The 17,050-nt window shown below is 43.3% G+C and overlaps 2 protein-coding genes across 3 annotated transcripts in view; both read left to right on the plus strand.

The window, feature by feature from the left end:
* SEC23B (SEC23 homolog B, COPII coat complex component) overlaps nucleotides 1–497 on the plus strand; it is a 53,586-nt gene extending 53,089 nt beyond the window's left edge. For both annotated transcript variants that reach the window (XM_054468175.2, XM_054468176.2), the window contains exon 20: nucleotides 25–497. In XM_054468175.2, coding sequence (XP_054324150.1) covers nucleotides 25–114 — 90 coding nt within the window. In that variant the 3' untranslated portion in view covers nucleotides 115–497. The remainder of the gene's footprint in view (nucleotides 1–24) is intronic.
* A 6,498-nt stretch (nucleotides 498–6,995) lies between these two features.
* SMIM26 (small integral membrane protein 26) lies at nucleotides 6,996–11,795 on the plus strand. Its single transcript, XM_054468178.2, has 2 exons — nucleotides 6,996–7,173; nucleotides 8,831–11,795. The coding sequence occupies exons 1-2, from the start codon at nucleotides 7,056–7,058 to the stop codon at nucleotides 8,998–9,000; spliced, it is 288 nt and encodes a 95-aa protein (XP_054324153.1). The 5' UTR covers nucleotides 6,996–7,055; the 3' UTR covers nucleotides 9,001–11,795.
* The last annotated feature ends 5,255 nt before the right edge of the window (nucleotides 11,796–17,050 follow it).

The following is a 17,050-nucleotide window of genomic DNA, read 5'->3' on the forward strand; positions in this document are numbered from 1 at the left end:
CTAATCTTTATCATTACATTTCAGGAAACGGGAGCACCCATCCTAACTGATGATGTTAGCCTGCAGGTGTTCATGGACCATTTGAAGAAGCTGGCTGTCTCCAGTGCCTGTTAAGCTGAGGATGCAACCAGGAAATGCAGCGGTGTCTGATTGTGTTCAAAATGTCTAGAAAGGCTTAGTAACATTCCTATTACTTTTCTAGCAGATTTTAACAAATAATCAAGGACATTTTTGTATGTAACTCTTTAGATTATAATTTATTTGTATTCCTGTCTTTGTCCTTTTTCTTGCACTATAAAATTATAAGGTCATAAATGTTTTGGTTCTTGTAGATGTTTATGTGCTTTTTGTATCCTAACTTTTAGAATCTAAATAAAATCAGAGGTAATGTATTTTGGCAGCTTGTTTAGGTGAGAATCTTAATGATCATAAAGGAAATAAATCTAGATGCAGAAAGTACTGGCTAAAATATTGCTAATACAAATGTGATTTCCTGAGGTCTCTGTGTGAGTGTGTATGTGTTTTAAGTGACTTCCTTAAGAGGTGTTTCCTGAACCTAATCCTCATAATTAAAGTAATATATATGCAGGATCAAAATGAAACAAATACCTTATCCTAAAGAGCTTATAACAAATAAGTTACCTCCACTCTATAAACTCAGACTTACTTTTTGAAGATAACTGCTTTTAACCTCTCCTTACAAGATTTTTGTTGTTGATGTATTTAATTTTAGCCCATGTCTCAATTCTCATTTTCAAAGAATCAATATATTAATATACCTTTGGTCATTTTTGTATTTTTATTTTTGTATTATCAAGATTGGTAAAATGTATATTCTGGGTCAGGTACAGTGGCTCACACCTGTAATCCCAGTGCTTTAGGAGGCCAACGCAGGAGACTCACTTGAGTCCAGGAGTTTGAGACCAGCCTGGGCAACATAGCGAGACTGTCTCTACAAAAAATTTTGAAAGTTACTGGGCCATGGTGGTATGTGACTGTAGTCCTAGCTACTTGGGAGGCTAAGGCAGGAGGATCACTTGAGCCCAGAAGTTCAAGGTTGCAGTGGGCTCTGATCATGCCACTGCACTCCAGCCTGGGTGGGAGAGCAAGACCCTGTTTCAGGAAGAAAAAGAAATTATATTCTGGCCTATTATCATATTTTTTGTCACTAAGTTGATTGTGAAAGCTGAAAGCTCCTAAGAAGCATTTACACAGTCGTGATGATGTAAATATTGTTCAAGTCCAAGCCAGGCAGGATGACATTTTTCTCTAGGGTGCTAGTGTCCCAGTCAGTCCCTATGTTACTTGTAGGAAAACATTCCCAAGGACAGAATCAGAGTTACTTTCCTACATTCCATCATGCCGCATGTTGGCTTGATCCCTATTTGGATTATGATTTCTTAGATTTGCTGTGGTTTTCCCCAGAATTTCTAAATTTTGTTTGCTTTTTGAGAGAAGAAATATTTTGCTCTCTATTTACTAAGAAATTCTAGCTTATTCTACTGAATGAAGTCCATTTTTTTCTTCTTTGGAGGCCACTGATGTTAGTTCCACTCTTCTCTTTATTCCATAAGGCATTTTGCAATCTCAAATGACTTTTACTAAAAGGAGTACTTGGGGAGAACTCACTGGATCTCAGCATATCTGCGAATCTATTCTGTCTTCACACTTTACAGCTTTGCCAGGTAATATGGTTTGGATATTTGTCCCCTCCAAGTCTGTCATTGAAATGTAATCCCCAGGACTGGAGGTGGGGCCTGGTGGGAGGAATTTGGGTCATACCGCTGGATCCTTCATGAATGGCTTGGTGCCATCCTCACAGAAATGAGTGAGTTCTTGTCCTGGGTTCAAATGAGGTATGATTGTTTAAAAGTGTGTTGGCTGGGCACGGTGGCTCATGCCTGTAATCCCAGCACTTAGGGAGGCCGAGGTGGGCAGGTACCTGAAGTCAGGAGTTTGAGACCAGCCTGGCCAACGTGGTGAAACCCTGTCTCTACTAAAAATACAAAAATTAGCCGAGCGTGGTGGCTTGCGCCTGTAATCCCAGCTACTCAGGAGGACGAGGCATGAGAATGCCTTGAACCCAGGAGGCAGAGGTTGCAGTGAGCCGAGATCACACCACTGCACTCCCTGGGGGACAGACCAAGACTGTCTCAAAAAAATTTTTTTTAAAGTGTTACCTCCCCCACCTCTTCCTCTCGTTCTTGCCATGTGGTACATCGGGCTACCTCTTTGCCTTTTGCCCTGATTGTAAGCTTCCTGAGGCCTTCACCAGAAGCAGATGCTGGCACCATGCGTCCTGTACAGCCTACAGAACCATGAGCCATAAACATAAACCATAAACCTCTTTTTAAAATAAATTACCCAGTCTCGGATGTTCCATTACAGAGATCCAAAGACAGACTAACCCACTGGGTCTAAAAGTATAGGCCCAAGATAATCTCAGAACTTTGGAGCCATTCTTTCATTCATTTAACAAATAACTATCCAGTACTTGTTGTCTATGGAGTAGTCTTCTAGGCATTGGGAATACTGCCAATAAAACGAAAATTCCTGTTTTCATAGAGCTTATGTGTTAGTTAGGGAAGACAGATAACAATGTTAGAAGTAAATGATATGGCCGGGCGCGGTGGCTCATGCCTGTAATCCCAGCACTTTGGGAGGCCGAAGTGGGCAGATCACCTGAGGTCAGGAGTTTGAGACCAGCCTGGCCAACATGGCAAAACCCTTTCTCTATGAAAAATACAAAAATTAGCCAGGCATGGTGGTGCACACCTGTAATCCCAGCTACTTGGGAGGCTGAGGCAGGGACAAATTGTTTGAACCCAGGAGATGGAGGTTGCAGTGAGACTGTGCCACTGCACTCCAGCCTGGGCAACAGAATGAGACTCCATCTCAAAAAAACAAAACAAAACAAAAAAAAACAAGTAAATGATACATTAGAAGGTAATGAGTGCTATGTAGGAAAATTAAGCTGGAAGCTCCTATTAATTGGATGTTGGAACAGCTGGATTGATTCCGATACTCTATGTTCTGAATTTGTATTCGAATACAAGTTATTGTATTTCTTTTTGTCTCTGCCCTACATTCTAGCAGAATTCTAGCAGAGTTTCCTATCTTAAAATGTTGAAGATTGGCCAGGCGCGGTGGCTCACGCCTGTAATCCTAGCACTTTGGGAGGCTGAGGCGGGTGGATCACTTGAGGTCAGGAGTTCAAAACCAGCCTGGCCAACATGGTGAAACCCCATCTCTACTAAAAATATTTAAAAATTAGCCAGGAGTGGTGGTGGGCGCCTGTAATCCCAGCTGCTTGGGAAGCTGAGGCAGGAGAATCACTTGAACCTGGGAGGTGGAGGTTGCAGTGAGCCGATGTCACGCCACTATACTCCAGCCTGGGTAACAGAGGGAGACTCCATCTCAATTAAAAAAAAAAAAAAGTTGAACATTTACATTTTTCTGTGCGTTTTCCAAGAATATTTTTAGTTTTGGATATAATTTTTAATACATCATATAGAAGAATACATAAAGTTGTCTGTACAGATTAAGGCCAAAACATTCTCTTCGGCTTTTCTGTTTCAAATTAACAGAAAAAAGACTGTGTGATAGACCCAGCTAACTCTGGGGTTCTCTCAAGTGTCAGTGAGTTAAGGAGCTGAGGGAACTGCATGGTATGACATGGCCATGCAGGTCCCACCTTGGGGTACCAGTGTCGTTTTTCCACAGAATGTAGGGGGTGGCGGGGTGATAGTGCTGTATGGAAAATAGCTATCATGAGAAGGGGCCACTGAGCCCAGTATGCCCAGTGAGGACTCTGAAGTCCATCTTTTTACTAATTGTTAATTTTTGTGGGTATTGAACTCCATCTTGAAGGTAAGGCAAGACTCTGACTTATCTTAGGCAGAGGGTGAAATGATAATTTAAGCTTTGAAACATACTCCAGAGAGGGAAGGATAAGAGGAGACTGTAATCCAGGTGAGAAATGAGGCCTAAACAGAGATGGTATTTAGACAGAGGTGACAGATAGGATGTCAGGTGAGATGATTCCAAGTTTCTGGCTTGGGCAATTTCTCAATCACTCTCTGAATTAGGGAAGAGAAAGGGAAGGTTTGTTTCCTATTGGGAGTGGCATTGATAAATTCAATTCTGAACATTTTTTTAGTTTCAGGAGCTTGTGGAATATGCAGCCAAGGATGCATAGCAGGTTGGCAGTAACATGAATTTGCTTTCAGAGAATCTGGAGTAGATTTAAGAGTTAACATAAAATAGGTATCATGAGTAAGGCTGATGAGAAGTAAGGATGAGAAGAGACGCAAGCTTGAAACAATACCAATTTTTCTGTTTTGTCTATAACTATTGAGCTATAGTTCACATATAATAAACTGCACCCATTTAAAGCATACAATTGGATAAATCTTGACAAACCACCACAATCATCAACATACAGAACATTGCCATCACCTCTCAAATTCTCCTCAGACCCTTTTAGCCCTTCCCTTTCTCCACACCCTTATTGCAGACAACTACTGATCAGCTTTCTCCCACTATAGTTTGCTTCTAGAATTTTGTGACTGGTTTCTTTTGTGTCTGGCTTGATTTTTCACTTGGCATAATCCATTTTGAGATTTATTGTGTGGTTGTATTTATCAGTAGTTCTTTTTTTTGAGATGGAGTCTCACTCCGTTGCCCAGGCTGGGGTGCAGCGGTGCGATCTCGGCTTACCACAACCTCTGCCTCCCGGGTTCAAGTAATTCTCCTGCCTCAGCCTCCGGAATACCTGGGATTACAGGCGCCCGCCACCATGCCCGGCTAATTTTTGTATTTTTAGTGGAGACGAGGTTTCACCATGTTGGCCAGGCTGGTCTCAAACTCCTGACTTCAGGTGACCCACCCATCTTGGCCTCCCAAAGTGCTGGGATTACAGGTGTGAGCCACCGTACTCAGCCAGTAGTTCCTTTTTATTGCCAAGTGGTATCCCACATTTTGTTTAGCCATTTACTTGATGGATATTGGGGTGGTTTCCATTTTTTCCTATTAAGAATAAAACTATGAACATTCATGTACATGACTGTGTGTAGACACAAGTTTTCATTTCTCATGATAACTAGAAATGGAATGCCTGGGTTATATGGTAAGCATATGTTCAACTTTTTAAAAACTAAGTTTTGCAAACAGATTGTAACATTTTATGTTCCCATCAATAACAGTTCCAATTGTTCCAAATCCTTACAGCTCTTGACATTCTCGATCTGATTTTAGCCATTCTAGTAGGTGTGTAGTGGTCTCTTATTGTATTTTTTTTTTTATTATTTTCATTTTTTTGAGACAGAGTCTCGCTCTGTCACCCAGGCTGGAGTGCAGTGGCGCGATCTCGGCTCACTGCAACCTCCGCCCCTCCAGGTTTAAGCAATTCTCTGCCTCAGCCTCTGGAGTAGCTGGGATTACGGGCATGTGCCACCACGCCCAGCTAATTTTTTTGTATTTTTAGTAGAGACAGGGTTTCACCATCTTGGCCAGGCTGGTCTTGAACTCCTGACCTTGTGATCCACCCACCTCGGCCTCCCAAAGTGCTGGGATTACAGGAGTGAGCCACCGCGCCCGGCCTATTGTATTTTTTTAATGTCCATTTCTGTGATGACTAATGATGCTACTGTGCTTATTGGTCACTTGTATCTCCTTTTGTTCTACTCAAATTTATTGCCTGGTTTTTAGTTGGGTTGTATTTTTATAACTGAGTTATAAAGGGTCCTCATATATTCTGGATCCAAGTCCTTTGTTAGATATATGTTATTGTGAATATTGTATTCTGTGGCTTGGCTTTTCATTTTCTCAACTGTGACCTTCAAAGAGCAAAAATTTTAATTTTTTTTAAAAAGCCCTATTCATTTTTGCTTTATGCATCTATATATAAATTGAGATGGGGTCTCACTATGTTGGCCTTGCTGGTCTGGAACTCTTGGGTTCAAGCAATCCTCCCTGCTCTACCTCCCAAAGTCCTGGGGTTACAGGCATGAGCCACCCCGCTTGGGATGCCTTTTTTATTCTAAGAAATCTGTGCTTATTCCAAGATGGCAAACATATTCTCCTGTTTTTTTTTTTCTAGGCTTATATTAAATAGTTTTAGCTTTTACATTTAAGTCAGCGATCCATTCAGAGTTAAGTTTTGTGGATATCTATTTCTGTAGGGCAGAACATCAGTTTTTAAAGGGTGGGCAAGGTGAAAAGAACCTTGAAGGATACCAGGGAAAATGATGTTTTTGAAGCCATGAAAGGTGCAGGTGGGGTCGGTGGTGCCAAATGCTTCCGAAACCAAGTTTGAGTGTGGCTGAAAAGTACTTAACGTCAATTTACCGAGACTACCCTGTGCCAAGCACATCACACTTGCTCTTAAGTTGTTCAGTCTATTGAGGGCATCTTGCTTTAAAAAATGTATGAATAAGACAAAAGCTGGAGGTGGACGGAGTCGAAGGAGATTTTTTGTTTTTGAGACGGGCACGTTTGTATGAAGGATAAACGTCAATAATGAAGATGGGGGAGGGCTTAGGGAGTCAATGAGGGGAAAGGCTCCCGAGGCAGGAAAAAATAGGACCCAGAGCCTAGTGGAGGGATTAGCTTTGGCCTGGAAGTATTTAAAGTTCACCCAGAGTTCCGGAAAGGAAAATGGGGGAAAAGAAAAGTTGCGGGGAGAGACAAGCAGTATCCCTGCAAATCTCAAAACTGGAAGAGGAATTGGAAGTAACCTTTTCAGATACCGTCTGGAGCCCATGAAGGCATTACAATTTTGCAAGTGAGAAGCTTCTCCTCTAAGAAGTTGTCATTTAGTCCTCGTCACGTGGTAAAAAGTATCGCACGCCCACAGTTCTGCACCCGAAAGTCCGGACACCCGAGCGACTTTCCGGACCAGAGGCCCTGAAATGCATCAAGGCAGAGCCGGAAGCGGACGCGGAAAACTGGCGGCTCCTTAATGGTTCCGGGGGCAGGGACGGCAGCGACGCCCTCACCGGAAGTCCCGCCTCCGCCGGGGGCCTGCGAGAATCGAGGCACTGGCCGGCGTACCCATGTGTCGAAGTGAGTTCACGGCCTGGTACCGGCGGATGTCCGTGGTCTACGGGATCGGCATCTGGTCTGTGTTGGGCTCACTGCTTTACTACGGCCGGACAATGGCGACGTCGTCAGGTAGGGCTCTTCGGCGGGGCCTGCCTCGGGACACACGGCCTTCAGTGGAGAGTTCCCCGGGGGTCATGGAAACAACCTCCTGCCCTTTAAACCCCAGGTTTATTCTGCAAAACAAATTGAAACGGGTGCTAACAGCCGTTTGTTATAATGGAATCTGCAAAGAACTAGACGCCAGGAATTATTAATACCTTGTAAATATTGTGACCTAAATCTTAATCATTTACTGGATAGGGCCGTCCCCATACTCAGAATTGGAGGAATCTGTGTAAAGTTCAAGGTGGAATTTCAGAGACTCTGGCCGGTGATTTTTAAAGAGTGATGCTTCAGTACTACTCTCCTTCATCGTATGTGGCGAGCAATTTCAGGACTTTTAGCAGCCAAGGCGTATTCAAATCTTCCAGTTACTAGGCGCAAAGGGAGAAAAAGCTCAGCTTTGAAAAATATGCTGGAAATCTGTAGAGACATTAAGTTGATTAGTGTGGTTGCTAGGGGCTGAGGGGTTGGGGAGATGGGGAATAACTGCCAAAGGTATGGATTCCTTTTGTGGATGAAAATATTTTTAAATTGATTGTGGTGCTGGTTGCACAAATCTGAATATACTAAAAAACATTAAATTGTATATTTTAAGTGGGTTAATCGTATGATATGTTAATTATATCTCAGTAAAGTTGTTGTGTAAAAACTATGCTGAAGATTACATTTGGTGTTGAAGCTGTCAGTGACCTGAAAGTACATGTGTCCAGCATTAAGCATTTAAAAACACTTTGGCCGGGTGCAGTGGCTCGCGCCTGTAATCCCATAACTTTGGGAGGCCGAGTTGGGAGATTGCTTGAGCCCAGGGGTTCGGGACCAGTCTGGGCAATATAGGGAGACCCCCATCTCTACCAAAAAAAAAAGAAATTTATATATATAATATTTTATATTTACTTTATATATAATATATGGTAAAAATGTTTTATATTTATATATAAAGTAAAAATATTTTAATGTCCATGTTTATGTTTCCTTTCTTTAGTTCTTTTTTTTTCTTTTTGACAGGGTCTCACCCTGTCACCCAGGCTGGAGTGTAGTGGCATGATCTCGGCTCACCACAACTTGCGTCTCTGGGCTCAAGTGATTCTCCTGCCTCAGCCTCCCGAGTAGCTGGGATTACAGGCTCAGGCCACTACTGCCCGGCAAATTGTTTTGTTTTTTTTTTTTTTGAGATGGAATCTAGCTCTGTCGCCCAGGCTGGAGTGCACTGGCGCTATCTCGGCTCACTGTAACCTCCACCTCCCAACTCAAGCAGTCCTGCCTCATCCTACCCAGTAGCTGGGATTATAGGCCTATGCCACCACGCCCAGCTAATTTTTGTATTTTTGGTAGAGACGGGGTTTCACCATGTTGGCGAGGCTGGTCTCAAACCCCTGACCTCAGGTGGTCCACCCGCCTCGGCCCCCACAAAGTGTTGGGATTACAGGTGTGAGCCACCGCACCCGGCCTTTCTTTCTTTCTTTCTTTCTTTATTTCCCTTCCTTTTCATTCCTTCCTTCATTATTTGGGTTGGAGGGAGTGGACGTAATATGTACCTTAGTTAATTTCTAAGACTTTAATGACTGCTTTCTAAGTTAATAATTCAGGTGTTCTTTTTTTTTTTTTTCTCTTAATGGTGATAAAGTAAACCAAAAGGATGGCTCAACAAGTGAAGCACCCAGTGAACTATCTGAACGCCCAAAAGGATTTTATGTGGAAACAATTGTCACATGTAAAGAAGATTTTGTTCCAAATACAGAAAAGATCCTCAACTATTGGAAATCATGGACTGGTGGCCCTGGCACAGAACCATGACTGGCTGCTGAATTCTGAAAACCAGGACTTGGTTCAACATTTAAATTTGATAGTTGCCTCGATTCCCATTTTGTGTTTGCAAAAAGTGTATGTATTTAAATTTGCTGTAAAACATAATCACTAGTAATATGCAATAAATATTTTCTTGAAGGAAACTACCTGCATTTCTTTTTTTTTTTTTTTGAGACGGAGTCTCGCTGTGTCACCCAGGCTAGAGTGTAATGGCATGATCTCTGCTCACTGCAAGCTCCACCTCCTGGGTTCACGCCAGTCTCCTGCCTCAGCCTCCTGAGTAGCTGGGACTACAGACACCCGCCACCACACCCAGCTAATTTTTTGTATTTTTAGTAGAGACAGGGTTTCACCGTGTTAGCCAGGATGGTCTCCATCTCCTGACCTTGTGACCCGCCCGCCTCAGCCTCCCAAAGTGCTGGGATTACAGGCGTAAGCCACCGTGCCCGGCCTACTATCTGCATTTTCAAGAGGTGTTCCTCTATATTTGCATGAGTGAAAGATTGCTGTGAAATTTCACATAGAGCTTCCATAAGCTTGATTTCCTGAAACTAGTTAATGTACATTTATATTTCTTTCATGTTGCTATTAGGCACAGCTTTAGTGGTCGCTTTAAGGTTAGTTTCAGCAAATCTCCATATTCAGTTTGGGATTCACAGTAGCCTTTTGGGTACTGCTGCGTACTGGGTAAGTATGATATAAATTTGATTGTAACTTCTGAATTAAATAGACTGGACCTATTCTTTAGGACTAGTGCACATACCCCTCATTCCTTCAGCAGGTGTGGATTACCCACCAACTGTGGCCAGTGCTATTCTAATGCTGGGAATGCAGTCAGGACGACATGATTGATGCTGAACCGGTTTCCTCAGTGGTCTCTTGGTTGCAGGCAACAAACACAAGTGAGCTTAAATCAAAAGGGGGTGTTTATAAAAAATGTGTATTGGTAGCTAAGAATTAAAGCAGAGAGTATGGGCCAGGAGCGGTGGCTCACGTCTGTAATCCCCGCACTTTGGGAGGCTGAGGCGGGCTGATCACAAGGTCAAGAGATCGAGACCATCTGGGCCAGCATGGTGAAACCCCATCTCTGCTAAAAATACAAAAATTAGCTGGGCATGGCACCGCGTGCCTGTAGTCCCAGCTACTTGGGAGGCTGAGGCAGGAGAACCACTTGAACCTGGGAGGCGGAGGTTGCAGTGAGCCGAGATAGCACCACTGCACTCCAGCCTGGTGACAGCGAGATTCCATCTCAAAAAAAAAAAAAAAAGCAGTATGTTGAGGTCTTCAGAAGGCCTGACAGTGGGACCAGAATGCAGGTAGCCACTCACTGAGCCTGCCTGGGCTCTCGACCTTGCTTTTCTTATTGCATACCAGCTGCTTTTCTCACCTTTCCGGAGTAATACAAATATCCCAAGAAGATACTACCTCCCGTGTGTAGTGCCAAAGTCTGACCAGCCTCTCCTCAACCCGGTCTTTGGCTTCACCCTTGCGAGAGACTCAGTTCAGTTTTTGTCAGATCCCTGCCTATGGATTATAGAGTACTGCCTCAGTTATGAATAAAGTGGCATTTGTTTCTCATTTAGGTAGTGTTTTCCTGTTCATAGCTGTCGGAACTCTGTGAGTAGAGATGTGTGGTAGGACAGGAATTGGGCATTTCAGGGTTCCTCTACAGTACTATGTATGACCTTCAGACCCTCATCTTGATTTCTCATTGGTGTCAGTTCCACCATATGGGTGGCCTGAGCAGTGCTGTGGTGCAGTCAGCCTTAGTGACAAGGATTCCAAAATCACAAGTAACAGCTCCAGATGCTGGTAGCAGAGACTCAGCTTCCCAAGGGATATCAGGTCAAGCATGGATTCATGCCAATTAGCTGTGTATTCCAGTGGACCATCTTGGTTGGCATCAAACTGATGAATGAGAAGCAGTGTGCAACAGTGTAGGGAAAAGCAAGAGAGATCAGATTGTTAATATGTCTGTATAGAAAGACGTAGACATAAGAGACTCCATTTTGTTCTGTATTAAGAAAAATTCTTCTGCCTTGAGATGCTGTTAATCTGTGACCTTACCCCCAACCCCGTGCTCTCTGAAACATGTGCTGTGTCAAACTCAGGGTTAAATGGATTAAGGGTTATGCAAGATGTGCTTTGTTAAACAAATGCTTGAAGGCAGCATGCTCCTTAAGAGTCATCACCACTCCCTAATCTCAAGTACCCAGGGACACAAAAACTGCGGAAGGCCTCAGGGACCTCTGCCTAGGAAAGCCAGATATTGTCCAAGGTTTCTCCCCATGTGATAGTCTGAAATATGGCCTCGTGGGAAGGGAAAGACCTGACCGTCCCCCAGCTCGACACCCGTAAAGGGTCTGTGCTGAGGAGGATTAGTATAAGAGGAAGGCATCTGTCTCCTGCCCGTCCCTGGGCAATGGAATGTCTCCGTATAAAACCCGATTGTACGTTCCATCTACTGAGATAGGGAAAAACCGCCTTAGGGCTGGAGGTGAGACATGGGGCAGCAATACTGCTTAACAAAGCATTGAGATGTTTATGTCCATGCATATCTAAAGCACAGCACTTGATTCTTTACCTTATCTATGATGCAAAGACCTTTGTTCACGTGTTTGTCTGCTGACCCTCTCCCCACTATTGTCTTGTGACCATGACACATCCCCCTCTCTGAAAAACACCGACAAATAATCAATAAATACTAAGGGAACTCAGAAGCCAGTGGGATCCTCCATAGGCTGAACGCTGGTCCCCTGGGTCCCCTTATTTCTTTCTCTATACTTTGTCTCTGTGTCTTTTTCTTTTCCAAGTCTTTCGTTCCACCCAACGAGAAACACCCACAGGTGTGAAGGGGTGACCCACCCCCTTCACAACAGTAGACGGGGAAGGTGAGAAGCAAACGAATCAGAAGTATGGGAGAAATGGGAACAGTAGCATGAACCTTTTGGAAGACATTTCCTAACATGAGGGACTTCCAGAGAAACAAAGGGCAAGGGCTGAGGGGCTGTGGCACTTGTTGTGAGAGTTGTTAATAGAGCACACCTAGGATAAACAGCTGAGCTTCTACTCTCACCTGGCAGTCTGTACCCAGGATTCGTACACTTGTGGGGCTTAAGGGGACATTTGGGTTAGCTTTCCTTGGGACTTGGCTGGGTTTCTTTGCTAGATCTAATTTATTCTCTTATTTCAGCCTAGCATTCTCCTGAACTCAAGATCCATGTCCATCTAGCATTGCTACTTGGATATCTAGCTACTTCAGCTTTGTCTATAACTTAAATTGCTGCCATCACCCACAAGCCTGCTCTTCCTTCCGTTCTCTTTCTCAGAGAGTACTCAGTTCCTCAAATTAGGAACCTATCATTCTAGACTTCTCCCTCTTCTTGTTCCTTCTCCTTCCTCCAGCCACCAGGTCCCATCATTTCTACTGCAAATATTCCACTCCATTCCCACCTCCCCATTCCCTTTACCACTACCTTACTAAAATCCTCCATCCTCTTTGCTTATGTAGCCTCAACTTCCTACTCTCTTTGTCTCTTCTTGGAGTCCCCTCCAATTGGTTTCTACAGTATTAGCCAGCATGACTTTTTTGAAATTAATTTTTATATTTTTAACAAAGCAACAAATGCATTAAAAAATTAAATAGTGATCAGAAGTTTGTAACCAAAAAAACATTTCCTGCTTTATCCCTCCTTGCTTTCAACTATTAGGTGGTTTTTTTTTTTTTGGTATTTATGTCCACATTTCTAAATAATAAGCCTTTACTAATATCTTTAATTTATCAATCACATATGGGATTTATTAATCAGGATTTGATCCTCCTTTCCAACTGACCAATAAAACTATTGCATATTTTTGTTGAATCAATAATTAATATTTACCCTGTTTTAACTATGCAAACATAGTTTGTTGATAAGCCAAGTAAGTAAGCTATAATTGTTTCTCATATAACTTTTCTTTCTGGAGTTAACTGCATTCTTTTTTTCATTTGCTTTGTTTCCTTGTTGTTTCTCTCTCATTCTTTCCACATCCTCTAACCTCACAATATAATTTTCCATACAAACCTTTCCAGTTTCTCTTTTCTGTTTTTAAATCTTGGAGCTCTTTGTCTTCTTGGTACAATCTGGACTGATCACTCTAGTTCTGCTTTGCATCCATTTTTCTTTGCAGTTTCCTTTGCCATCCTATAATGGATCTCTGTTTTCTCGATACCGTGTCCCCATAATTCTGAAAAAGGGTATATAATTTTTTGGTGATTTTTCATGTCTGAGCATGTCTTTTTTTTTGAGAGAGAGTTTCACTCTGTCACTGAGGCTGGAGTGCAGTGGTGCGATCTCGGCTCACTGCAACCTCCGCTTCCCAAGTTCAAGCGATTCTCATGCCTGAGCCTCCCGAGTAGCTGGGACTACAGGCCTGCGCCATCACACCCAGCTAATTTTGCATTTTTAGTAGAGATGGGGTTTCACCATATTGGCCAGGCTGGTCTCAAACTCCTGGCCTCAAGTGATCTGCCTGCCTCCGCCTCCCAAAGTGCTGGGATTACAGGCATGAGCCACTGTGCCCAACCAGAACATGTCTTTTTCATATTCTCATACTGAATTACTAGTTGGCCTGAGTACAAAACCCCAGGTTTGATCATTACTCTCCCTCAGAATTTTGGAAGCATGAGTCCCCTGTATTCTAGCAATTCCAATATTTCAGCTGAGAAGTCCTAATCTTTGATTATTACCTGTTTTCTTCTCTCCAGAAGGTCTTAGGACCTCCTTTATCTCTAGTGTTCTGAAATTTTTACAATGATGCACCTAGTGTGGCTTAAAAAAAATTGATTAGGCTGATCACTCAGTGGGTTCTTAGTTTATGGAAACTCTTGTTCGGTTCTGGGGAATTTTCTTATTTTTCAGGAATTCCGTTTGCCTTTTAATTTTTTTTCTCTGTGTCTGGAATTCCTAATAGACATTCCAGACTACTTTTTATTATTTTATACTTTTTCTTAACTACTGTGGATCTCTTTGTTTATTTTCTACTTTTCAGGGAGAGGGTCATTCATTTACTTATACACTTGTGAAGGAGGCAAAATTTTACCTATACTTTTTAGGGTTTGTGGCTGGGCCTGAGAATTAAATTGACATAAAACAGATTAGCCAAAGTAAAGTGTACAGATTCTTACATGCACGTGGGAGCCCCCATAGAAAAATGGAGACCCAAAGTGGCAAAACCTAACTGGTTATATACTGAGTTGAACAAAAAGAGGCAATTATGGAAAAAGAACTAAAATGTACAGGAAACCAGAGGAGGATAAGAGTTATTTAAACAAGGCCTATTTGTATAGAATTATCTCGAGCTTGACTCTCCATCTCTGGTGATAAGAATGGTTCTTTCTTCCTGGTATAGGGAGGGCATCTTCCACATGGCAGTTTTATCTCTTGCTTGCTTTTTTTTTTTTTTTGGAGACAGAGTCTTGCTCTGTCGCGCAGGCTGGAGTGCAGTGGCATGATCTTTGTTCCCTGCAATCCCCGGCTCCTGAGTTTAAACGATTCTCCTGTCTCAGCCTTCTGAGTAGCTGGGATTATAGGCACGCACCACCACACCCAGCTAACTTTTGTATTTTTAGTAGAGACGGCGTTTCACTATGTTGGCCAGGCTGGTCTCGAACTCCTGACCTCAGGTGATCCACCCGCCTCTGCCTCCCAAAGTGCTGGGATTACAGGCGTGAGCCACCGTGCCCGGCCTGTCTCTTCTTTTCAAAGAGAAAAGAGGAGGTCAGATCACCCTTCCTGCACCTGCTATTTTTCAAGTGCCTTTAGCTCGAAATAAATCTTAAGCCAAAGTGGCATATTTTTTGGTGGTGTATTCCACTATCCTTCACATTCAACAGATACCTACTGAACCCCTACCTTGGGAGTGGAGGACAAAGCAAGTCCATCTTGGATGCTGATCTGCCATGTTGGATTCTGATTAACCCTTGTTCCATGAAGGCCTCTAAGATTTGCAGCCTATCATTGTTCCTTGTGTCAGAGCATGTCCTCACAGTCAATCCTGCCCTTAGATCCAACAACCTTGATGTTATTTTACTTCAATTATCCCACATATCCCTGCTGAACCACCCTTCCCTAGGGTATAAAAGCCCTGGGTCTGCGGGGTGATGGCTCAGGGATCCACCATCTTGCCTGGCAGCCACCCAAGACACAGACACGGCTTCTGTTCCTAAGTCCCTATTAAATGTTTCTGTCTAAGAAACCAGATTTGTCAGCCTCCTTTTTGGCCTCTCGGCTTCCTCAGACTTTGGGGCCAGTTTGTATAGCCCTGCCTGCCATGGGACGCTGGGCCAGCATTGTTCTGTGTGCTGAGTACTATATAAACAATGCCCTCAAACAGTTCTATCTTCCAGCGGAGAAACAGACAACAAAAACTAAGCAAATACCTTATGTCTTATATAATACAACTTTTTTTTTTTTTTTTTTTTTGAGATGGGGTTTTACTATATTGCCCAGACTGGTCTCGAACTTCTAGGCTCAAGTGAACCTCCCACCTCAGCCTCCTGAGTAGCTGGAGCTACCAGTGTGTACCACTGTGCCTGGCTGTAATCCAACTTTTTAATTGCATTTTAATATTGGCTATTATAGAAAGCTCTTGTAAATTAGTTCCTTTTTATGGTATCCTATTCATTGATGAATACAACATTTTCTGATGGCTGAAGGTATTCTAAGTTGTTTTACTATTTATTCTTGCACTGCTATAAGTTCCTTTACATGACTTGTTTTTGTCTCTCTCAAGTTGGAGGCATTTGTCTAATGTCCCTTCTTATTGTACAGGCACTGATTTAAGAACCTTTCACGAACCTTCTGCAGCTTGAGGATGGGGGTAGGTGTTTGATAAGTTATGACTAGCTTTTTACTGGTGGTTGGTGTTGAAGTTGGGATTCTTAGCAACACACCACAGAACTGGAGCCAGTTCATGCTGAAAAGGAACTTTGGAAAGGATATTGGGAAACTCCCAGAATTAGAGGGATCATCAGGGAAACACAGTTACAGACAGTGCAGCCAGGAATGGCACCCCAAGTATCCTGCCAGACCACCACCAGGTACAGGCACTGTGGGGTCATGCTGACAAAATAGGCTGTTCCTGCCGGGCCCCTGACTCCAGTACCTCTGAGAGCAGGGAGTTTCTGAAGACCCCACATCAGAATGGCTTCCCAGAGCAGCCTGCTTATCATCACTTGCCTCTGAATCTAGTTTCACATGGGGGTGCCTAACTCAGGGCATGTTGGTCACACTCCTGGGCATTAGTTGCAATTAAGTATGGGAAATAATTTCTGGCTTCTACTGTGGGGATATGTGGAGTTTTAATGTAAGAAGTTCACCAAATATAGGATGTTCACAAAATGCTGGAAAGACAAATACCATGACAAATGTCCACTAGAGACAGCAAGCCAGATTTTTTTAGTGGGAGGTACTGACATGCCAGTATCTGTCAATCAGTTCCCAGGAGAAGGGTCCTCTCTCCAGTCTCCCACAGGGATTGAGGGTAGATGCCTGGCTGTAGGAATCCTGGGAGCTAGATTGGGGAGGGGTTTGGAGATGGTTGTTTAGAATAAGAGTTTCCATTGAATCCGGAGCCACATCCCCCTCCTCTGCTCTGGCCAGAGCAGAAACCTCAGGTTTCCTGAGTGAAGTGGAGGAAGTTGGGGTGGGTACCTGGGGGTCCAAGTGTCGCTTCTGCAGACTCAAACATCTCTCTACGTCCAGCCCACCCTTCACCCTGCCTCCACCCACCTGGAATTTTGGTATGTGTTATGTAGAGGGTGTCTATATTTAAAAATCCCCAATAAAAAAACGTAAATTCTAAGTCTTTATTGAGCTACCCCGGTAGGCCACACTTGTAAAGTGTTGTCAGGCTGGGTGTGGTGGCTCATGCTTGTAATCCCACCACTTTGGGAGGCCAAGGCAGGTGGATCACTTGAGGTCAGGAGTTTGAGACCAGCCTGCCAACATGGTGAAACCCCGTCTACTAAAAATACAAAAATCAGCCGGGCAGGGTG

The sequence above is a fragment of the Pongo pygmaeus genome, chromosome 21 (genome assembly GCF_028885625.2).
Source record: "Pongo pygmaeus isolate AG05252 chromosome 21, NHGRI_mPonPyg2-v2.0_pri, whole genome shotgun sequence".
Lineage (NCBI taxonomy): Eukaryota > Metazoa > Chordata > Mammalia > Primates > Hominidae > Pongo > Pongo pygmaeus.

Coding starts and splice junctions, on each gene's coding strand:
- SMIM26 (XM_054468178.2), top strand. CDS start 7,056: ATGTGTCGAAGTGAGTTCACGGCCTGGTACCGGCGGATGTCCGTGGTC. Junction 7,174..8,830: donor GACAATGGCGACGTCGTCAG/GTAGGGCTCTTC, acceptor ATGGTGATAAAG/TAAACCAAAAGGATGGCTCA.